The following is a 25,083-nucleotide window of genomic DNA, read 5'->3' on the forward strand; positions in this document are numbered from 1 at the left end:
AGAACTAATCTTCATATAAATATACAAATTGTATTAGATTATTTTAAAATAAATTATCTTTATCCTTAATAATTCCCTTCAATTTTTTTAATAATATTTTAACAAAATTAGTTTATTTCTTTATAATTACAACAAATGTCTTAAGCACACAACTCTCTCTTGATCAGCTATCATTATTTATCAGTGATTGGCCCGTCATAAAGTGAATAATTCACAATCATTCATAAACGATGGACATATGACATCCAGTCTGATATTTTTCATATAAGATGTATAAAATTATAATTCCTTGAATGAAAAATAAAAGAAATAAGTTACTATCACTATTATTATTATTTATAATTATCACTACAATGAGATATGATTGACTACCTAAGTTGTTACTAAAACTTATCATTTTTCCATTATTTTATAATTAATATTTTATTATAAAAATTTTTTATTATTAAAAATACAATTAAATAATTGTTAAAAAAAAAAGTTTTGTAAAAAGAAAGTATTGTTAAGTAAATACAATAGACTAAGGCAATTATCTTATAATAAGATAAGATATTAATTAGTTAAGGGTCATTTCTATTTTAAGATAAAACTTTTTTTTTTCTAATAATTATCTTTTAAGGGTAATTTATTTGTAAGTTTGAAATTTAATCATATGTTTTTATATTTCATCCTAATAAAGCCTATAACTACAAAAGATTAGCCATGATTTGGAGGCAGGATGTAGGTTGAAATTTAAAGACATAAACATTTTATGGAGGCGTTAACAAATTTACTAAAAATTGCACTTCGGGCAAAATTGAATTTGCCATTTGTTGAAAAGAAAACAGTAAACTAATCATTTATTTTCCTCATTTTTAGTTATTTATATTCATATAATGCTCCTAAAATTAAAATTTTTTTATTTTCTGTCTTTATATATTATTTTAATGGTAAATGTTTATGGTAATTACATTTCCTCCGAATCATGGTCCAGTTTTCATGCCGATAGACTATCAGCACCAAAATGTGTGGATATACCAAATAATTTTACATTATGTAAAAATATGCAGGTAATAATGTAATAGAATAAATTAATAAAACAATAAAAAAAAATTTTTTTTTTTGAAATTATTACAGTATAATCAAATGAGATTTCCAAATTTTTTTGAACATGAAACATTAGGTGAGGTACTTGAACAATCAGAATCATTTGTTCCATTAGCAAACATTGATTGTCATCCAGATACAAAGGTAATAACTTAAGGTTATAAGAATTACTAATAAAGTTATTATTTAATTATTCCAGATGTTTCTTTGCTCATTATTTGCTCCAGTATGCCTTTCTGCTCTTGATAAACATATTCCGCCATGTCGGTCTCTTTGTCTTGCTGTCCGCCAGGTGTGTTTTTAAGATATATATTTATATATATATTTTTTTTAAATTAAACAACAACACTTTGTAATTAGTAAACATTTTAATTATAAAAATTATAATTAACATAAATTAATTAATAATATTTAACTTATTTAAAAGTTAATTAATTTCTTTATTTCTTTATAGGGATGTGAAAGTAGAATGAAAAAATATGGTTTTGAATGGCCAGAAATGTTAAACTGTAATAATTATCCAATTGATAATGATATGTGTATCAAGGCTCTTACTCCAACTAAGCCAAGTACGGTCATTTCTAAAACAACTTCTAGTTAGTCTATATTTTTCATTTTTTTTTTTGTTTATTTGTTTTATTTTAAAGTACCATATTTAATTTTATTTATAATTTTATTTTTTTAGAACCAACAAGTCAATGTCGATCATGTGGACAAATTTCAACATTTGAAAATATTATTGATAATTACTGCAGAGCAAATATAGGTTAGTTAAAAAAAATATATTTTAAGAGAAGCTATTAATTATACATACATCGGCTACTCTTTAGTATTAAAATATATATGTCATTATTATACTTTTTCTTTTTACAAAGTCTTCTACCAAAAGCATTGTTTTTTTTTTTTAAATTCTTCTGATAAAATACTTGTCTTTTGCACTCATCATTCATTTTCTTCATTCCATTGTTCTTTTTTCAAGAATTGTAATAGTTATTTACTCCTTAGAGAGTTTCTTTTACCGATAATCTGAGAATTGATGATAATGGATAACGAAGAATGATAATGTATACTATTTAAAAGGCGGCATCCTTTGATCAAATTAGTTGTCCAAGAAATTTTTGATGGATATGAAGAGCTTTGATATTCGATCCATCATCTTATTTTCTTTTTTAAATTTCAAAATTTTAAGATAATATAATATTTTAATATCATAATCTTGACTTTTTAGTGATCAAAGGGAAATTAAGTAAAGTTGATAGGAATCATGTTTCTATTAATAAAGGAGGAATACGTAATTTGAAACATGATGATACTAAGCGTCATATTCCAAAAAATAAATTAATTAGACTTAATGATCAAAATGAAAATGGAGCATGTACATGTAAAATTGAAAAAGGAAATCATTTGATAATGGCATCACAACAACAAGATGGTACATTAATTGCTAAACTTATTATGCCATGGAAAAGAGATGATCCAGAATTTAAGAAAACAATTCGCTCAATGAAAAAACTCAATTGTCAATCATTGGGACGTGAGATTAGGCAATCTGTTTTTAAACGACCTCATACACGACAACATTTTTCACGCCATTAACCTGTGAATTTATATTTAAGAAAAATAAGAACCAAAAAAAAAGAAGTAATTAAGATGTCATTAACCTTTTCTAAAATAATAAATTTTTAATGTGCAAAAAAAAAAATTAAATAAATGACAGTAAGAAGATATTTTTAATGTAACTTGTTTTATAAAAAACTACTTTGTCGTAAGAATAAAAATGTAATAAAAATTAAAGAAATATATCTATATTATGTTTATCATTTTTATGATACATTTTTTTCTTTAATTTATTTTAACTAAGATCTTGAGCTTTAACAAGTTGATAATAATTTCCTTTTTTTCGCATAAGTTGTTCATGTGTACCTTGTTCAATAACTTTTTTATCTTTAATTACTATAATATTATCGGCATCCTTAATTGTACTAATACGATGAGCAATTACAAGTACTGTACGATTTTTAGTAGCATTATTTAATGCCTCTGATACTAAACGTTCACTTTCTGAATCTAATGCACTTGTAGCTTCATCCAAAATAAGAATAGGAGGATTTTTTAAAATGGCACGTGCAATTGCAATTCTTTGTTTTTGTCCACCTGATAAAGTAACACCTCTCTCACCAACCATTGTATTATATTTATCTGGGAATGATAATATAAATTTATCAGCATTAGCTAATTTAGCTGCATTATATATCTATAAAAATTATAAAATAATAATAAACAAATTTTTTTTTTCATAACTTACTTCTTCATTTGTAGCATTAGGTTTTCCATAACGAATATTTTCTTCAATAGTTCCATGGAATAATATTGGTTCTTGAGAAATATAACCAACTACAAACTTTCTTAACCAATTTGAATCAAGATCTTTTAAGTTATAACCATCTAATGTTATTTTTCCACTTGTTGGATCATAAAATCTTTCAATAAGACTTGCTATTGTACTTTTACCACCACCAGAACTTCCACATAATGCTGTAACTTTTCCATGTGGTATATCTAAACTTATTTCATCAAGAACTAAATGATTATTTCTAGTTTCATAGGAGAAAGAAACATCTTCAAATTTAATAGACCCAAATAATGAATGATGTGGTATTTTTTTATTTCCAGAAATTAATGAATGATTAATATTAAGGTATTCAAAGATTCTTGATAAAGCACTCCAACCACGAACAGCATTACCAGAAACAACAGAAATTTGTGAAAGACTTTTTTGTATACTTTGCGCTGTTATAAGAAATGACATTAATTCACCTGCAAGCATTTCATTTTTTATAACCATTTGTGAACCACTCCATAAAACTCCTAATACAATACCATTAAGAAAAAGATTTGTACCACATTGAAAAAGACCAATTCCTCCACCAAGTTTTATATTTAATAATTGATAATTTTCAAGTTCTTTTGTATAATTATCTATTGTTATATCTTCCATGGCAAATGCTTTAACTGTCCGAATATTACCAAATGCCTCTGATGCAACACTAGAAATTTTACCATTTTGTGCTTGAGAACGTTTACTTAATTCTCTTAAAAATGCCGAACAACCTGTACCAATTAAAATAATAATTGGTATAATACCAATAGTAAAAAGAGTCATTTTAGGTGAAAGAAAATATAAAGATATAACACTACCACCAGTTTGAGTAAATGCTTTCAATCCTTGTGTAACAGCCATTTTAAATGAAGATTTAAATTCTTGAACATCAAAATTTAATCTATCACATATTTCACCAATACGTTGTTTATCAAAAAATGTCATATCATGTTTTATAAGATGATTAAATAATTTTTTACGTAAATTAATTGCCATACCCTCACCCATAACAGAGATAAAAAATATGTAAGCAAATGTAAAAATTGATTGAAGAAGATAAAATCCTACAAGTTTAATACCCAATGGATGTAATTGATTAATTGTACCAATATTTTGTGATTTTAATATTTCAGTTACCTCATTAATTAATTTTCCAAGAAGTAATGGTATAGTTATATTTATATATGCTGTACAAATTACACACATAACAGCAGCTATAAAATAATGAAAGACGGGTTTTAATATAATCCATAAATCATGAAATGTTGCATTATACTCTGAATTTAAATTTCTTTTTGTATTAGCTTCTTTTGTAATAACTTTTTTAGTATAACAATTTCCTTGTCTATGAAAAGCAACCCCAGCACTTAATGTTAAACCAAATAATTTTAAAGTATTTTTTAATGAATTGACCTGGAAAGGTTGTGTAAACCATTTTTTTGTTTGTAAAACATTTAATCGTACTGATGTTGAGGTATTAATTGAACGATAACATAAAGTATACATTTTCAATGATGGTGAACGAAGTGTTGATAGAATACCCATTTTTTTTTTAACACTTAAACTAAAATCAAAAAATGATTAAATTTTTTAAAATAAAAAAAAGAATGTATATTTTTTTAATTATTAATAAAAATAAACTTTTGATTTTGTAAAAAAAAAAATTAATTAAAATTTGAATAATAAAATTCTATAATTTTATTATAATTTTTCTTTAATGTTTGATAATTATTTGGTATAATGATCTTATTTCGTTTTGGAATGTAAAAAATTTTTTTTTTATTAATATTCTTAATATTATAATCATATATAAATGTTTCTTTTATAATTGAAAACATAAATTTTTAATGGAACATTAATAATTTTATTAAATAAAATGAAATTTTCATACCTCAATAACTTTAGTTAAATAATTTTAAGGAAAAAAAAGGAAATAAATATTTTCCAATTAGTATAATATTTCAAATACATTCTGTCTGCCATCGGCATCCTTTTAAATTTGTCATTTTATGGTCTATTTTTTTTTTTTGTTGTTACCAAAATACATTTAATTTACTTTTTTTTGTAAGAAGCGATATAAGTTGACAAGGAAAAAGTACTATTAATATATTGTTGAAAAAAAAAAAAGAAAACTGTTGAATCATACAAGGTCGTTCTTAATAGCATCCTTGGCGCCAATAACTTTTTTTTTTTTAAACATATAAAATCTTTAGCAATAGAGGGTGTCAAGATGTAGATATGAATTAAACTATTTCTTTTGTTGGAGGATATTTTAAACAAACTTGATAAACTTTTAAACATTTTAGGTTAAGTATATTATAACATTTATGTATATTAATTCTTATCTAGCATCATTATTTTATATTTATAACATCTAATGCTTTTATTTTTATGATTGTTTATTATTTAAAATTTATAACAAGATAGTATTATATATTAACAATATTGTTATTAAAAATTTATATACTTTTATTTTTTTTAATTATTAAAATTAAAAAAAAGTGTCTTTTATTTACTTATTTAACAATTAATTAATATATTCATAAAGTATTATGAATTGAAAAGAAAATTTCTAAATTTTTTTTATAGGAGTCAATTTTATTAGTAGAAATAAAAAGTATGATGAACGTTAACTATACATATATACACCATATGTACTGTTTTTCTTTTTATTACATTATATATAATGAAAAAGGCCATGCCATTAAATACTTACTACTTTTTATTATTTCTACCACTCTCAAAGATGTCTCTAGAAAATCGGTTTATCTTTTGAGGTTTTTTAAGATTATCCTTTATTATATTAATGTTTAATATATACTCAAAGAAAACGATTTATATGTATATATGCATATAAACTTTTTAGTTTTATTATATTTAAAATTTAACTATCTCACATTTCATTTGAAAATTATAAACTATTTAATACATTATTACAACTTATTGGTTTCGCACTTTTTTTTTAAAGAGTTTGTTTATCAAATTTTAATAAATTAACTTCCTATCACTGTCATTTTAAATCACATTAATAATTACTTTTAGATATCTATCATTTTAAATTACTATCACTTATTTTAAATTATAGGATAACGGATACTTTAAATATATGCTAATTTGATATCTTAATTTAAAAAAGATGTCTATCAATGATTGATCTTTTTTTTATTATTATTATTATTTATCTTTTTTTATTTTATTTTAATTTATTAAAAAGATTTTATGTTACAAAATCTATATTAAAAAAAAAAGTACAAAATATTAAATTATAAAATGGCACTTGAATATATATTATAAATATATATTTTTATTATGTATAATAGTACTATATACAATAAAACCAATTTATAATGAAGTCACTCCTTATATAAATTAAAATCGTAACATTCAATATACTATTAAATATAAGCTTATGCCATTGATATTATATATGAATTTCTATTGTCATATCCTCATCCATTACATATCTTTCTATTTTGTAGTTCTAAAATTGATATAAAACATGTTATTTTTATGTCTATCTTTATCTATTATACATTAATGTTTCTTCATGTTGAGTATTTTAAAATGCCATTCATTATAACATTTCACTATCAATATTATTTTTGTATCTATTTTATAAAATTATTATAAAATATTATTTTTTCTAAATTTTTTTTCTATAAAATTACTATTAAATATATTATACATTATATTTATTCATTTTTTTTATATTTTAATAATAAATAATTTTAATTATATTATATTTATAGATTTTTTTTTAACTATTATATAAACTGGGCTTTTTGGATAGTTAATAATTTAAAATATAATCATTTTATTAATTTATTTTTTTTTAAAATAAATAACTAATAATAATGTCAGTTTTCTCTGATAGATCATCAAATAGAAGATATCCCAGACAAAATATAAGAAGTTCCAGAAGTCAAGGAAGAGCTTATGATCATGAAGATTCAGAAAGATCATTTCTTGTACAGAAATTTTCTGCTCTCAATTCAGAGGTATTATTATATCTAAAAAAAACTTTATTTTTTTTAATTAATAATTTTTTTTAAGGGACCAACAATAGATGTAGAACAAAGAGATCAATGGGGTGATAATACAACAGTTATGACTGGAAATACATCAGAACATTCTTATGTTATTAAGGCAAATGAATATTACTCAAAACCAGTATCAAAAACGCCTACAAGAATATGTTCAAGAATAGCATGGTTAGGTTCAGCATCAATTTTATCACTTTTTGCAATTTTTTCACCTATTATTATGATTCTTTTACCATATTCTCTTAGTTATATGGAAATTGATACTTCTCCTAATTTAGAATGTGAAATTGATTGTCAAGGAACATTAATAACTTTATTTGTTAAAGTTTTTCTCCTTATTTTAGCATTATCAGCAATATTTTGGAGGAAGGGTAATTCAAATCTACCAAGAATTTATGTAGCAAGAGCATCACTAGCAATGTGTGTTGTCTTTATTCTTATTGCATTTTGGCTTTTCTTTGTAGTTCGTGTTATTCTAGACAAAGAATCAAATTATAAATTTATTGTTAGTTTTTCTTTATCATGTTTAGATTGTTTACTTTATATTCATTATGTTGCTGTTTTATGGTTAATTATTCGTAAGGTAAAACCTGAATTTATGGTAACAATTACCAGAGATCCTGATGGTGAGTCAAAATCTTTTGTTATTGGTAAAATGACAATACAAGAAGCTAGTGAACAAATTATAAGATATTATTTATCAAATTTTCCTTCATATAATCCTCATTTTGATAAACAACTAAGAGAAGTTGGACGTTTTAAAACACCTGGTCCAGCTAATACATCAGGTTTCAAAGTATATAATATTGATGGAACAGGTGATGTTAATATAGGAATTCCTGAAGCTAATGCTCATGCAATTATTGAAGCAGCTGCTAGAAGAAGAAATGGTGGTTATAGTGAAATGCTTCATGAAGAATTAGAAATTGAAAAAAGAATAAGAAAAAGAAAAATGAAATTAATATGTTCAACAGAAGAAGCATTTACAGGTGTACGTTTTGCTGCAAGTATAACACAACCAAATATGAATGGTGAACAAATGAGTACCCATGATGCTGCTAAAACAGTATTTTCTATAATAGCAAGACCATTAAATAAATACCTTCGTTTAATGCGTCGACAACCACAACATCGTGGTGGTGATGATATTGTAAGATATATTGAAAAATGTTTAATTTTAAATTTGGGTCCAAGAACATTTTTGCAAAAATTTTTTAATCCAATAATTAAAAATAAGGATGAAGTATCTAAATGGTCAATAATTTGTAATAAATGTGTTTCAAATGGCCTTGAAAATGATTTACTTTTTGTTATAAAAAGTCATTCTAATGATATTGATGCTGGAGTACAACTTCTTTGTGAAATATCAAAATTACCATATATAAATGTTACTGAACAATCCGCAAAAAAAAGTAAACTTGAAAATCAAAAGTACAAAACAGGTGTTCATGTAGTTTGAAATATAAAAGTCAAAAAAAAAATAATAATTATAACAATATTACTATTTAATTTTGTTTTCCCTACGCCGGGTTTATCAATACAAGATATTCAATTATGAATATTAATTTGATACTAAGTAAGAAAAAAAAAACAAATTACCAGTCGTAAATAATTTAAATATTTAATGACTAGTAAATAACCACTAAAAAAATTTTTTACAGTAATTGTAAAATTATAAATATACCTGTAAATTTTCATAAAATTGTTTACATTCAAAATGTATTCTCTATTTTTAACATATATTTATAATCTTTTTTTTATGTTTTACTAATAAAGAATTTGATATCTTATCATGGAGAAATGTAATTATTTTATTATCAATAAAATTATGTCTAAAAAGAAATAAAATTATAGTTGTTGATGTATTTTTAATTTAATATATACATAAACTATAAATATATTCAAATGATCTTATCTAAATTATTTATATAAAATTGATTAATTATGAATTTTATTAAATTATCTAAAAATTTTATATGTATCAAGTAAATAAATATTTATTTACATAAATTCAATTTTTTTATATTTTTGTCTTTTTTTTTAAAAAAAAATATGTTGTTGCATTAATTGGAGCATCTTTAATATTTGTAAATGTATTTATTCAGTTTCCACAATAGTTCCTTCTTTGTTTCCTTTATAATCAACTTTTTGACCATATTTGGTATAATAAGTAACATTACATTTTGTTTTATGACCTGTATGCTAAAAAAAAATTATTATTAAAATGATTTTTTATATTTATTTATTTCATTCAATTAACTTACTTCATCAAAAATTTGACACACTTTGTATCCTGGAATGTAAACATGAAGTGTTACAGCTGGTTTAGAATTACTAAGATTTTCCATTCTATGAAGACCAATTTTATCACACATATATGTTACCTCATTTATAGAGTATGTTTCTTTTCCAATTTCATTCATTCCTGTTTCTTCACTCTCATCTTTTGGCCATTCATATCTTGTTTCAGTTAACTCACCATAAAGAACTTTTACAAAACAATCATTTGATGTATGATCATGAATAGGACTTATTATTCCTTCAGGCCATACAAGAATCATTGCATTATATTTTCCATTTCCAGTATCAACTAAATTTCTGGTATATCTAAAATAATAAATAATAAATTAATTAAAAATAATAATTAACATACTTATGTGGATCATAAAAATAAAATTTTTGCCAATCTTCTTTTTTACTTTTGTATGATGAAAGAATTTTTCTAATAGAATCTATAGAATATTCATCTTTATCAAATTCTGCTCTCATATCTTTTAGCATAGCATCCATAATTAAATTGTTATAATTTATAAAAAAAATATTAACTAAAAAAAATTATATTATTAAATTAACAATTTAGAAAAAGGTGATGTAAATAAAAAATCATTTGACAAAATTATGTTGATATAAATATTAAATAATTTAAAGGTTCAAAATAGAATGTAATTTAATGATGCATATCTTTTAGAATGAATTTATAATCCAATTAAAGATAACAAAAATTAATTTGGTGAACATATCAATATTAATGATAATAAAATTTTTATATTTCTTTTAACTTACTTAAATAGTATGGTAATATTCAATAAATATATATTAATTAAAAATGTATAAATAGATATATTCTTAAATTAAACCAATGTGCGCAAAATCCTACTGATAAAAATAAAAAAAAATTTTTTTTTTTATTTCTTTAAATTTATAATTACTATTGTACTAATTATAAAAGATTAGAAAAGTTATTCTAAAATGCATTATAATCAAGATTTCTTTTTAAATATATGCTAGTTAAATACCTCCTTTTACAGTGGCTTTTTTTTTGGAGATAAAGTATGATGATATTGGATCAATGAAACGATCAAAATATACATGTTAATTACGTAACAATTTGACACAATCTTAATCAGACATTTCAACGTAATCAAATAGTAAATATATAAATATATATATATATATATATATCTATATATATATATATATTTATATATACGTGCAAACTGTTTTTATTATTTATTGATAAGCATTTCAATGAAAAGATAATAAAGTAATATATTTTTGTCCATGTGCTGTTTTTAATTTAGAATTAAAAATTTTCACTTCTCATTAAATTCTTTTCAATCACTTACCACCTATCAATACATCATTTTTGGTTAAAAATAAATTTGATCACGTATCGAAATATTCCAAAAGTATGATTCGTATTAACTAAAAATTATTAAAATATTTTGTCGTATTTAATTAGTCAAAAAAGGTAAAGAACAATAATGTTGATTATGAAAAAAAGGTACATTTATATTCATCAAATAATTTTTTAAAAAAAATTTCTTTATTTATAATTACGTAGGTTTTTTTTTAAAATCAAAAATATAGTAGGAATATTATATTTTATAGATTAAATAATATAAAATAATTAAAAATTAAAAAAAATGTGATGACAATTTTTTAACTTTAATGATATTATTGAAGTTAATTAAAAATAATGGTATGTTACAATTCATAAATTTTGTATCTTCTTATCACATGTTATAATAAAATATTACTGTTTAGTAGATTATATTAATATGCTGCTAAAAATGTGTTTTGATATTTCTTTATTTACGAGAAAATAAAGTTTTTATTTTATATTTATTATTGTAATCACAAACATTTTTGTATTTTAAAATGAATACTTTCTTGTTGTTTTACTTTTTAAAATTATAAAAGAAAATGGTAATTGACTTGGTGTTTTAAAAATAAATTGTTTTGTTCATGCTACAGTATCAGAGAATAATTTGTAAATAAAAAATTATATTGAAAACATGATTTTTAGAAAAAAAATAAGCAAAGAACTTATCAATCAATATTCATAAAAATAATTAACAAGTAATAATTTTTCTATTGTTTTGTTATTTTTTAGCATTTCTTTAATATTGTTAACAAAGGAATAAAAAATATTTATTTCTAAATATTAAAAAAATATAAATAAATAATCTACTTTTGGATAATGTTATTTTTAATTGTATTCAGAAGAATGTCTTTCACTTATCAAAATACAAAAATTATACATAAGCAAATATTTTACTTTTTTTTTTACACATTCTTATTGACATTATTGTAATTTTGTTTCAATTTAAAAAAGATTATTGCTTTCACTAATCCCGGAATCAAAAATTGACATTTTCTCATTATTTTAAATTACTTATGATAGCATTAAAAGTATATGTAATTATTAATATTCTTTGTTATAAAAAATAAAAAAAAAGACTCTTAAAATAATACTCTTAACTTGTCATTCATAATTTATTAAAAAAAATTAATTTTTTTAATAAAATATATTTAATAAAATCAATGATAATTTATTTAATTTATTTAAAGTGCCATTATTAAATATTATATAATTGATTGAAAAAGTAAAAGAGATTGTTTAATGAGTTTCAAAAATTCAAAGTTAAATAGACAAAGAAAAAAAATATATTACGTCATTAAAAAAGATGTTTTAATAAAATGTAATTATAAGATTTGTTAAATTGCACGTATCACCAAAAATTAAATTTATCTATTCCTTCTAACTCTTTTCATTTTTAAGAAGGTGCCAGTTAAATATATATTAAAAAAACTATATATATTCTTCTATACAATGTGAGCTTTTAAAAATTACTTATTTTAAATATTATAATAAAATATGAGACTACACTACAATATGAAAGCGGATTTACAAAATGAATGAATAAATTGATGAAAAATATTTTTAAAACACTTTAGCTCTTTTTTTATAATATTTAACAGTAAAAGATTTTAAAGAATGTAATTTTAAATTTCAAATGTTTAAACATTTCTAAAAAATCATTAAAAAAAATTATTAATATTCTTCAATTATAAAGTAACTTTTCATTTTTAACATTTATATATTCTTTTATATTAAAATTTTGTTAATTAACGATTTCTTTTTTTTTTTTGATATAATAAAAAGAAATTAATTAGTTAGTTATTTATTATTACTACATTCATGAATTTAATATTTATCTATAGTATAATTTGTATCATGACTTTTGCAAGATATTTCTTGTTTTACAAAAAAAAAAAAATTAACATAATAAAGTAAATTAACTCAAAGTGCTTATTTTTAAAGTATATTGCTTTTTTTTATATCAAATTAATTTTAAATTAAGTAGTAATTTAGTTATTTGAACTTATTGTTTTAATTAGATGTTCTTTGATTATAAATTGATCTAGTTTCTTGTTTTGAAAGATATATGTAAAATTTTTTTTATCAAATTTAAAATAATAAAAAGATTTATAATAAAAATATATAACTATATAATTTTTAATTTTACTCATAAAAATATAAAAAAATTAATGTTTTTCTTTAAATTGCTTATATTAAAAAAGTTATTATAACAGATTGTAATATTAATTGATCATTTATGTTAAAATTATGATTTTTTTAAATTAAAAAAAAAGTATTGAATTGATTATACAAGTTATAATTAAAATAATTAAACTACAGTCAATAAAATAATAACTATATATTTAACATAAAGTTTTCCTAAAAAAAAACTTTGTTTAAAGATATATCTTACTGATGTAATAATTTCAACATAAATATTTATCAATCTATCAAATTTATTAAACTTTTTTTTTGCCAGATATTAGAAATAAGAAATTCTTTTATACGTTAGATATTCTGTTAAATATTAGAAAATTTTACATAAACTAATCAATTAAATAGTTTTATTTTAATAATTTAAAAAGTATATTTTTTAAAAAAATAATAAATTTTTATTTTTTATTTAAAATTTTTATTATAGGTTGTTATATATCTCAAACAGAATATTCTTTTTTATATTATTTTTTTTCAAGTATTTATACTATTTAGAAGCACTTTTTTTTTTATTATGTAATTAGTTAATTATTGTATTTTCCTCTTGTTTCTTGATCATTTTAATCATTATTAGTGTAAATAAAACATTAAACGAAAAAGTTTTATTATTTAATTACAATAATTAATTTTTTTTTTCTACATTTTCTGCCGAAATCTTTTTGATGTCAATGATCGTTTACTATCAAAATTTACTTTTTGTTAATAAAATTAATTCTGTTCACTTTATCTTTCTTTTATCATTCTCATATTACATGTTCGTAAAAATAGTTACTATATTGAAATGAATAATGATATTAATGCTTCAAACAATCAAATAGCTACCTTATCGTTTTTAACAAAAAGAATATAACTTTTTTTGGTTATTTGTAATATAAAAATGTTTCTTTTTGATGTTTATATTAAATTTTCTTTTAATAGTTTAAAAAAAAAACTTTTTTCTACTACTTTTCTTCGTTATCATGTAGAAATAGTTTCTTTTTCTATTTTGATTTTATCGTTTTTCTTTTTTTTTTACAATTTATATATATAAATATATAAGAAAACGAGAGAGATGTAATATATTATACAACTCATCATTTTATATTATTTTACTGATGTCACTCTAATTTTTATTATCTCCCACTATTTATTTTTAAAAACATTTAACATCGTAATGTTATTTTACTATCTGTAATATAAAAATTGATGATTTTAAATAAATTAATATTTGAGAATATTATTATACATACATAAAGTTTATTTTTTTTTATTAATATCAATGTTTGTTAATATTTTTTTTTCCTCTTTTAGTATATTTTTACATAAATGAGTACCTCTTCCAATACATCTTTAAGAAAAACTAGCTCGGGTAAACTTGCTAGACAACTTTCTGTAAGTTTATGGTTTATATATTTATATTATATTTAATAAAAATATTTTAAATATAGATGCCTGATGTTACTGCTGATTGTGATTATGGGGAAACTGCTAAAGCTGAGGGTCGTTATGTTTTTGAATGTGCTTGGGAAGTAGCTAATAAAGGTAAACATTAAAAAAAAAAATTTTTTTTTTATTAATTATAATATAATAATATAAATAATATTATATTTATAGTTGGAGGTATTTATACTGTATTGAGAACTAAGGCTTTTGTTAGTACTGCTGAATTAGGAGATCAATATTGTATGTTTGGACCTTACTTTGAAGAAAAAGTAAAATTTGAAGTTGAAGAAATAGAACCTGAAACTGGGGCTTTTAAATACACACTTGATAAAATGACCGAATGGGGTTTTAAAGTTGTGTATGGACGTTGGTTAATTGATGGTTATCCAAAAGTTGTTCTTTTTGATATTGGTTCTGGTGCCTGGAAACTTGATCAATGGAAACATGAACTTTGGGAGAAAGCTCGTATTGGTGTACCATATGAAGATAGAGAATCTAATGATATTATTATTTTTGGTTTTATGGTAGCAATATTTTTAAAAACTTTTGTTGAATGGAATGATGATCCAGAACTTTTAATTGTTAGTCATTTTCATGAATGGCAAGCAGGTGTTGGTTTGATAATGTCAAGATTATGGAAAGTTAATGTGTCTACAATTTTTACAACACATGCAACATTGTTAGGGCGTCATTTATGTGCAGCAGGTGCTGATTTATACAATAATATTTGTAATTTTAATTGTGATTATGAAGCTGGTAGTAAACAAATATATCATAGATATTGTCTAGAACGCTGTGCTACCAATCTTGCACATGTTTTTACAACAGTATCTGATATAACTGGTCTTGAAGCTGAACATTTATTAAAAAGAAAACCAGATGTTCTTACACCAAATGGATTAAATGTTGTTAAATTTGCTGCACTTCATGAATTTCAAAATTTACATGCATTAGCAAAAGAAAAAATTCATGATTTTATAAGAGGACACTTTTATGGTCATCTTAATTTTAATCTTGATAAGACAATTTACTTATTTACTGCTGGACGTTATGAATTTACAAACAAAGGTGGAGATTTCTTTATAGAAGCTTTAGCTAAATTAAATTGGATGTTAAAAACATCTGATGATCCAAAAGTTAAAGATATGACTGTTATTGCTTTTATTATTTACCCAGCACAAGCTAATTCTTTTAATGTTGAATCTTTAAAAGGACAAGCTGTATGTAAACAATTAAAAGATAGTGTCGCAAAGATTAAAGAAACAATGGCATCAAGATTATTTGAACATTGTTCAAGAGGTGAAATACCTGATATGAATGAACTTTTAACAAATGAAGAAGCAGTACAATTAAAAAGATGTGTTTTATCTGCAAGACGTGAAACTTTACCACCAATATGTACACATAATATGGTTAATGATAATCAAGATCCTGTATTAAATGCTTTTAGAAGATGTCAATTATATAATAAACCCGATGATAGGGTTAAAGTTATATTCCATCCGGAATTTTTAAGTTCTGTATCACCATTAATTGGTTTAGATTACGAGGAATTTGTTAGAGGTTGCCATTTGGGTGTTTTTCCATCTTATTATGAACCATGGGGATATACACCAGCTGAATGTACTGTCATGGGAGTTCCCTCTGTCACAACAAATCTTTCTGGTTTTGGTTGTTTTGTTGAAGAGAATGTTCCTGATCATAATCAATATGGTATATATGTTATTGATAGAAGATTTAAAAATTTTAATGAATCTATTGAACAACTTGCTCAGGTTTTATTTGATTTTACAAAATTAACTAGAAGACAAAGAGTCATTCTTCGTAATCGTACTGAAAGAATAAGTGATTATTTTGACTGGAAAAATTTAGGAGTTGTAAGTTTTTTTGTTTTTTTTTATTTTTTTGTCATATCTTTTTTTTTTATCAATTATTTTTTTAGTTTTATCAACGTGCACGTTATTTAGCTCTACAAAAAACTCACCCAAATTTAGACATTGTTATATCTGAAAATTTAAAGAAAATGCCAAAACCACTTTCTGCTCCAAGTACTCCATCACATTCACGTCATGTTTCTCCTCATGGTAGTGATAATGATGACTCTGATACAGCTGAACAAGAGGAACATGAAAACAAAATATGGAGTAATGAAAAATAAAATTAAAATTATATATTTTTTTTTTATTATATTAGTTTTTTAGGAAACAAATATCAATAACTAAAGATTAACTTTTTTTTAAAATAATAAATTAGATAATAAGTATATTTATATATATTTTTATTCATTTTATTGTCCTATTCTACATCCATTTATTCTAAATATACACCTTATGTTGAATTATTAATAAATTAACTAATAAAATATTTACCCTATATATTAAAAAAATTTTTTTTTTATTAAAACAGCTTTCTTTTTATTAATATCAAAAAAACAAAAAAAAACCAATATTAATAAACATATTTTATGTTGTATATACAGAAATTATACAATTACAAAGTTTATAAATAAGACAAATAAAAAAAGCATAAATTATTTGTTTTTCTTCTTAAAACATATTACTTTTATCTGATAAATATTTTTGATAATTTCCTACTTCTATTTATGCTATAGAACTTATATTATTCTTATATATATATATTTACCATTTATAGTAGAGATTTTTTTGATTACTTAAATATAATTTAAAATAATAAATTATACTTTTTTTTTCCAATTAATAACAATTAAATTAAATATCCAAATAAAAAATTTGTTTTTTACATAATATTATATGTATTCATTTTTTTTTTTGTAACTAAACTTTTATGATATAAATTTAATGGATGTGTTATAGTAAATAACATTATTTATATATTTATATGTTAGACCACTGTATAACATTTTTTACACATATTTTTTTTATAATAATATAGTGCATCACTTTAACCGTAATATTAGCGTAAATATGTTAACGAATTCTTTAACATTTCCCTAAATATTTGTTACCAATTTAAAGAAAAACTTTATTTTTTTTTTATTATTGAATTATTCTTTAATAATATTTTGTTGTATTAATTTTTTTTTCTCTTTTTCTTTTTTTTTCTTTTAAGAAGCTTCATTATTAGAAACCATAGTTTAAAAACTTTCTTAAAATAAGAGAATATAAAACTTTTATTGACCTTTGTCATAATTTTATTCTATTCTAAAATATAATAATTTTTGGTTTTATATTAATATATTTATTTTAATATAAAATAGATATATTGTTACTAGAAAAAAAAGATAAATATAAAAAGATAGATATATATATATTTTTACGTCTAATGGTTTTTTAGTCTCATATTAAAATAAAAGTATATTCAAATTATGTAGATGGGATTTTTATTTTGTATATTTGAAATAAATATCCTTAAGTAAATTAACTGATTAAAAAAAGACTATTCTTAAATTTTACTATAGAAGTTAATGTTTGTAAAACATTTTGACTACATAATTCTATTCTTAAGAATCAGACTTTCTGTTAATCATAAACTAGTTTTTTTTATTTTATTAGTAAGTGTTAAAAACTTTAAAAAAAAAATAAAATGATAACAACGTGCTAATTGATATAATAATTGGTCTTGAATTTATAATTAAATATTTTATTATTTTATGAACATTTTTTTCTCATTCATCAATTCATTTTTGCCAACTTTCTCTTATAATTTATTTATAATTACGGTACTTTTTAACCTATAAAATAAGTTAAAAATTATATTGATGAGTGGTGAATTAATTAACAAAACTAATCTATTCATGTATTACTTTAACATCTCATATAATATATTTTTTACTTATCTTGCAAACGTTAATTTTTATTAGAAAAATGTATATTTAAAAATTATAGAAATAAAAGAAATAAATATAATTTTTTTTTAATATTTAGGTATATAAATAATAATATTACCACCTTGTTTGTTTATTTTAACCCTATTATTACTATATTTTTTTTCTATTCATTCATCTTATTTGTAAAAAATATAAATATAGAGATTTTTTAATATTCTGTTAGAGTAAAAAATGTTCCCTTAAATATTATTTTATTATTTACATGACTTTTATAATTTTTTTTCCAAATAAATATTATTTAAAATATTTGCATTCATTGAATTAAACTTCAATATTTATCCTTCTTTATATGAATATACAAAAAAAAATTTTTTTTATCACTGTAACATATTCAAAAATAAATATATACCTCAGTAGAAGGATGAAAAATTTTGTCTCTCAATTATCTAATGATACATTTTTCAATTGTTTTAAATTTTTTAATCTTCTATTAACAAATACCGTCATTCAAATGTATATATCTTTGTATTTATTTATATATTTCAATGAATAAAATTTTTATCTCAAGTGGTATTTAACAATAATGCTAATTGTTTTATATTTAAAAATTATAAGAATAATAAAAAATATACACTTTATTTGAAAAATTTTAAATTACCTGACACCTAATGATATAATAAGATATTTATGTATTATTAGTAAAAAAAAATTTAGAAGTTTATAACATTACTTGCTTTTTATTTATCATTAAACTAAATAATGGATAAACATTTAGTTTACCTATTATATTTTTTTTTAAAATATTACTTCCTCATGATTGATTAATTAATCACAAAATCACATAACAATAAATTTTATTTTTTAATATTATGTTACTTTCATTCTTTTTTTTCACACCATTTCTCATTAATAAAAAAGCCGCATAATATTTATTTTTAATTATTTTGTCGTTTAAATAATAAATAAATAAATAAAAATACTTGTTTAACTTACTATTTATCAGTATGACAAATTATTAAAGAAAAATATAATAAGATGTCATTAATTTTATGAATACCTAAAATTTATAGATTTTTTTTTAAACAAAATATTATTTTTTATAAAAATAAATAATACTATTTTAGTAATAACGTTATATATTTATAGTTTTTTTTTATTATTATTTGTTTATTTATATTGTATATTAGTTATATAACAAAATAAAATTAAATAAATTGAGGTTAAGAATAAATTAATATATATTTATGAATAATGATAAAGAATAATTTTTGAATTACAAAGAAGATAAGAATAGAAGAAAAAAAAATATATATAATTGGTGGGTATTGTTTAGGGAAAATTAAATTTATGTCATATTCAAGGAAAACATTATTAGAATGCCATATGACAATTTATAATAAATTTTATATCCGTGTGCCTTTATCTTTTCCATAAGTTCCTTATCAAAATGAATTGCCTTTATTTATATGAATAAAGAAACAATAATCACTATTTTGATGTGCCCAATGCGTAGACTTATTAAAATAATTTATTATTATATCATTTATTTTTAGTATATTATTACACTTATTATCCTTTATAAAGTCCACTATCAAATCTTTTCTCCTTTTTTTTTATCAGTTTTTGGTAAATTGATAAAGTTTATTAATTTACCAACGTTTCTAGGAGACACTAATTTTAAATTATATATTGTATGACGTTTCATAATATGTAAAATTATAAACCTATTTATTATCATTTCTTACAAAAATATATTTAATGATTATTATGTTAATTTATTGTATAAACAAAATTGTAACTTATGATTTCTCCTGAGAATATAACTTTAAATTATATATTTATATAAATTAATAACAAAATAAGAAGTAATAAGAATGACAAAACCATTTAATCCTTTCTATATGTTTTATCAAATGTAATTTTTATTAATTTAATAAAAGAGTTAATAAAAAAAAATTTCTTTAATTAAAGACCAAAATGTCTTTCATTATATTACAATATTAATAAATGATCTTTTATTTCTCTTTTAACTTTTTACCAAAATAAACATCCCACATCATTAGTAAAAAATGAAAAAAAATTTTATGATAAATTTCTTTTAAATAAAATCACTTTAAATATCTATAAAATTCTTTATTTAAAAAAAAAAATTTATACTATCATATTTTATTTGATGTTTTAGTAAGTAATAAGCCAGCCTTTTTCAATCTAATCAACAATGTATATTGGCATTTTTAATAAAAATTTATTTATATAAATATATATATTTTTCAATATATATATATATATATCTTTATTCATTTATAACCCCAAAAATGAAGACATACCTTATCAAGTTACTATGATAAATTTTTGACAACCATTTCTTCTTTATCTTTTTATGTGACTCTCATCAACCGATTGTTTAATACAAACATTAACAACTGTCTTTTACATCTCCCATGTTACAACAATTATTTTGTCCACTAAACAAATTTTTATAATATCATTTTGAATAATGTTTTTTTTTATTTTATTAAACTTTTTTTTTTATTTTTTTATCTCTTGATTTTTTAAATTTTTAATATATTTAATTAATTTTTTTAGAATGAATACGGAATGGGGTGTTTACCTCATTATAATAATATATTTTATATTGGCATTATGCGGCTTAATTGGAAACATATGGGTTTTGTATACTGTTACGAAGCAACTATTAGGCCATAAAAAATATTCATCAACATCACAAAATTATCGTTGGATATCATCATCAACACCACCACAATCTTCTGCTTCTATTTACCTACTTACATTATCTGTTGTAGATTTAATATCATTATTATGTGTACCAATGCTTGCAAATGATATTTTAAATAATATGTGGCCATATGGAGGTATTTTATGTAAAATATTTTATGCATGTGAAGGAGCTAACAAATCATTATCACCATTATTATTAACAGCACTTAGTGTTGATCGGTACATAGCTGTTTGCCGTCCAAATCTTGTATGGTTAAGGCAAACTAAACATTCATTAGGAATTGTTTTTATATGTATTATTACTTCACTTATTTTTATTCTTCAAGTTATATGGAAATCAAAAGTTACAGAAATGATTGATTATAATGGAAAAGAACATTTAAAATGTACAGTTAGAATGACAGAAGCATTTGATGTTTTTCATGCAATAAATTGTTATATTTTACCTTTATTAGTTATTCTTGGTGTTTATATAGCAATATTGAATCGGTTATATCATCATACAAGATATAGTACTGTTGGAAAAAGAACATCAATTAATTTAAGTAGAGTTGTTAGGTGTTCTGTTATGGTTGTGGCATTTTATTTTATCTGTTGGACACCTTATTGGACTCTACGAATGCATGCTTTAATAACAGGAGGTTAGTTTTATTATTATTATTTTTTATATTTTAAATGAAAAAAAAAATAAGGTATTAAATTACTATATTTGTGAAGATATCTGTAAATATAACTACTAATACAATTGATATTTTTAAATATTTATTGTTATCCAAATTTATTTTGTCAAATTATTTATTTATTTTTTCCATTACTTATTTCAATATACAAAAATAATACCTTTCATAGGGGATAAAAAAAAAAGCATTTATAAAGTTGTTTAACAACATTTTAAAAAATTTATAAGAATAGGATTTAATTTCACTTTTCAAAAAAAACATTTCATCATATTTCTAAAAATTTATTTGATGTCAATAGATATAAAAAAAGCAATATAACTAAAATAAATAATGAGGAATTTGAAAAGTGAAATATATAATGTATAATATTGTTTTTTTTTATTTCATAATTTTTAATATAATTATCAGATTACTACATAATATATTACAACTGAATAATAGAAAAAAGACTAAGATATATTACATAAATAATTTTAAAGAAAAATCTTGACAAAAAGAAATTTAATATTCTAATAATATGCTTACAATTTTTATTATTAATATGTGTGTCTTATTTATTATAAATAATTTCAACAGAAAAAAAAAATTTATAAATTTTTAGTTAAAATATAATGTGTTAACAGTCATGATAAAAATGAAACTATAAAATTTTAAAACAATTCAGGGATAAATTCTGATAATTATATATAAAAGTTATAAAATTTTTATAACATTTTTTTTTTACAAATGTTGAAAGAAAAATTTTTAGAAATAAAAGGTTTTTTATTTTATATATATGTATATTTAAGTATTGAAAATTTATTTAATTATTGAAACAAAAAAGCTTTATGACCTAAACTTTTATTAAAATATTTGCAAACAATGACATGAGATATCTTTTCATGTGGGAGTTACATTAATTACACTTTCTTTACTTTAAATTTTAAAATCATTAAATGTAAATAAAAAAAAAATTATTTTATCCATATATTATGGTACATCTTTAATATCTTTTTGATAATTTATTTATTCATAATTATTATTTTAGATTCAGGACAGTATGGAAATATAAATAAGACAACTGATATCCAAAATAGTAGTAATAAAATTTATACAAATGTAGAAAATGTACTTTTAGTAAATAATTCAACAATTTCATCTTTTAATAATAAAGAATCTTTGTTAAAAGATAAAGTTATTTCAATTATTCAAACAACACTTAAGACATCCCTTCAAAAAGATGAAGATATATCTATGTTACAAAAAGGAAGTATCTCTGATTTTCTTGAAATATTTTTTTTATATCTTCTTCATGCATTACCATATACGCAATCATCTTTTAATTGGTTATTTTATGCTTTTTTAAATCAAAATTTACGTAATCCTGGTAAAAGAAATGGTTCACGTAATGTTTTACCAAGATTACCTGATTCAGGTATTGATAATCAAAATCATGTAAATGATGGATATACATCAGTAATAGTAGCATGGAAAAATTTTTCATCAAATATAACAAGTAATATATTTAATTCACCTAGGCATAAAAAAAATGATAATAATCAACAACCTTCAAAAAATTGTGAATCATATAATCTTTCTCCAGATATGTAAGTTTATCTTTATATTATTATTTTTTATCATTTTATTAATAATTTTATTAAAGATGTACAATGGAACGTGATAGAAATTACAATTGTCAGGAGGATTGTTTTATCAATAATCATATGGATGTTCACAAACCTTTTCTTAAAAATTCATCATTGATGATACCAACAAAATAAATTGCATATCATAATTTTTTTAACAAAATTATAAAATGATGGGTATATCTTTATTAAAATAAAATACCAAATGATCTCTACAAAGAGGAAGTATTTGATAATATTTTTTTTTCTTGCAAATTATTGTCTTTGTGTAATTTGAAACAATATAATTATATATAAAGGATGTCTTTTTATTTTTTTTTATTTATAATAAAAGTATATATGTAACACATTTTTATTGAATAATAAACTTTAACATATTTTACTAATCTTTGATAAAATGTTACTGATAAATAATGAAGATGATTGTAAAAAAGAATGTGGTTATTGAAACAAAACGTGATGCTGTAGAATTACAAAGATTTCCATCACAATAACATACAGTTGATTTAATAATCTATAATGATACAAAAAGTTTAGAAAATTTTAACTTTTAAATCTTATTAAAACATACTTCATCTCCAGTAACAGATTGTGCTAATGATAAAGGAAATTGTGTTTCCGTTTCAACACAAGTATTTTTTAAGTACGGATTTATATTAGAACATCTTCTTTCTTCAAATTTAGCATCTATAAAAACGATTGTTTAATATATATTTTATTTAATATTTTAAAAAAATAATAATTACCTCCATAATGACCGGTAACTTTAACACAATAATTACCAGTACAAACTGATTCTTTATTAGGTTTACATTTTCCATCTCCATACAATTTATTACATTTATAACAGGTATTTGCTTAAATTTTTAATATTATTTAAAATAAGTTTTTGTTTTTTTTAACTTACAATCTATGGGTGTTGGTTTTTCACAGTTTGTTTCAAAAGTGTCTAATTTAAGATAAGTATTACAATCACTTTTACTACAATATTTTAAATAAAATTTACTCTTTTTTGGAGTATCTTCTAAACTTCCAAGACAATATTCAGTACCATTACTGATTTTTAATGCTATTTCAGAAATTGTAGGACTATCAAAAAAGTCACTCATACATCCACGTACAATATAAGGTTCAGGCTCTGATTCTAAATTAACAGCCATACTAAAACATGGTGATTGACAATTTATTACTTTGTTAACATTAACTGCATCATTACATGAAGAATCAAAAAATGATGTAGAATTTTTTGGATAACTAAGTGTTGTAGCAGCCCAATTAACTTTTAATCCTTCTGATGCACAGGAGGCACATTTTATTTCTGCACCATAAATTTGTATTCTTTCATATTGAAATAAGAATAATACAAAAATAAAAGTAAAATATATCATTTTAAAAATAAAATGATCAACTTATTCTATTAATAGTAAATTTTCTATATTT

The 25,083-nt window shown here is 21.0% G+C and overlaps 7 protein-coding genes across 7 annotated transcripts; 4 read left to right on the forward strand and 3 right to left on the reverse strand.

Moving 5' to 3' along the window:
• Nucleotides 1-926: 926 nt before the first annotated feature.
• On the forward strand, nt 927-2,682 carry SRAE_X000068600 (Netrin domain and Tissue inhibitor of metalloproteinases-like, OB-fold domain and Frizzled domain-containing protein; the record flags this gene model as incomplete). Its single annotated transcript, XM_024645059.1, has 6 exons — nt 927-1,049; nt 1,117-1,230; nt 1,286-1,378; nt 1,541-1,682; nt 1,772-1,852; nt 2,315-2,682. 6 exons carry the CDS (start codon nt 927-929, stop codon nt 2,680-2,682), a joined length of 921 nt encoding a protein of 306 aa, XP_024510555.1.
• A 256-nt stretch (nt 2,683-2,938) lies between these two features.
• Nucleotides 2,939-5,011, reverse strand: SRAE_X000068700 (ATP-binding cassette sub-family B member 8, mitochondrial; the record flags this gene model as incomplete). Its single annotated transcript, XM_024645060.1, has 2 exons — nt 2,939-3,340; nt 3,392-5,011. The coding sequence occupies 2 exons, from the start codon at nt 5,009-5,011 to the stop codon at nt 2,939-2,941; spliced, it is 2,022 nt and encodes a 673-aa protein (XP_024510556.1).
• A 2,309-nt stretch (nt 5,012-7,320) lies between these two features.
• Nucleotides 7,321-8,968, forward strand: SRAE_X000068800 (FI21450p1; the record flags this gene model as incomplete). Its single annotated transcript, XM_024645061.1, has 2 exons — nt 7,321-7,464; nt 7,520-8,968. The coding sequence occupies 2 exons, from the start codon at nt 7,321-7,323 to the stop codon at nt 8,966-8,968; spliced, it is 1,593 nt and encodes a 530-aa protein (XP_024510557.1).
• A 638-nt stretch (nt 8,969-9,606) lies between these two features.
• SRAE_X000068900 (Cysteine dioxygenase type 1) lies at nt 9,607-10,299 on the reverse strand (the record flags this gene model as incomplete). The annotated part of the gene is made up of 3 exons (XM_024645062.1): nt 9,607-9,711; nt 9,774-10,116; nt 10,163-10,299. The coding sequence occupies 3 exons, from the start codon at nt 10,297-10,299 to the stop codon at nt 9,607-9,609; spliced, it is 585 nt and encodes a 194-aa protein (XP_024510558.1).
• A 4,375-nt stretch (nt 10,300-14,674) lies between these two features.
• On the forward strand, nt 14,675-16,949 carry SRAE_X000069000 (Glycogen [starch] synthase, muscle; the record flags this gene model as incomplete). Its single annotated transcript, XM_024645064.1, has 4 exons — nt 14,675-14,740; nt 14,797-14,890; nt 14,963-16,668; nt 16,734-16,949. The coding sequence occupies 4 exons, from the start codon at nt 14,675-14,677 to the stop codon at nt 16,947-16,949; spliced, it is 2,082 nt and encodes a 693-aa protein (XP_024510559.1).
• A 4,237-nt stretch (nt 16,950-21,186) lies between these two features.
• Nucleotides 21,187-23,778, forward strand: SRAE_X000069100 (G protein-coupled receptor, rhodopsin-like family and GPCR, rhodopsin-like, 7TM domain-containing protein; the record flags this gene model as incomplete). The annotated part of the gene is made up of 3 exons (XM_024645065.1): nt 21,187-21,979; nt 23,046-23,604; nt 23,661-23,778. The coding sequence occupies 3 exons, from the start codon at nt 21,187-21,189 to the stop codon at nt 23,776-23,778; spliced, it is 1,470 nt and encodes a 489-aa protein (XP_024510560.1).
• Nucleotides 23,779-24,043: 265 nt separating this feature from the next.
• SRAE_X000069200 (Hypothetical protein) lies at nt 24,044-25,031 on the reverse strand (the record flags this gene model as incomplete). The annotated part of the gene is made up of 5 exons (XM_024645066.1): nt 24,044-24,157; nt 24,215-24,330; nt 24,390-24,500; nt 24,551-24,592; nt 24,650-25,031. The coding sequence occupies 5 exons, from the start codon at nt 25,029-25,031 to the stop codon at nt 24,044-24,046; spliced, it is 765 nt and encodes a 254-aa protein (XP_024510561.1).
• Between the last annotated feature and the right edge of the window lie 52 nt (nt 25,032-25,083).

Source organism: Strongyloides ratti (assembly GCF_001040885.1).
Source record: "Strongyloides ratti genome assembly S_ratti_ED321, chromosome : X".
Classification (NCBI taxonomy): Eukaryota; Metazoa; Nematoda; class Chromadorea; order Rhabditida; family Strongyloididae; genus Strongyloides; species Strongyloides ratti.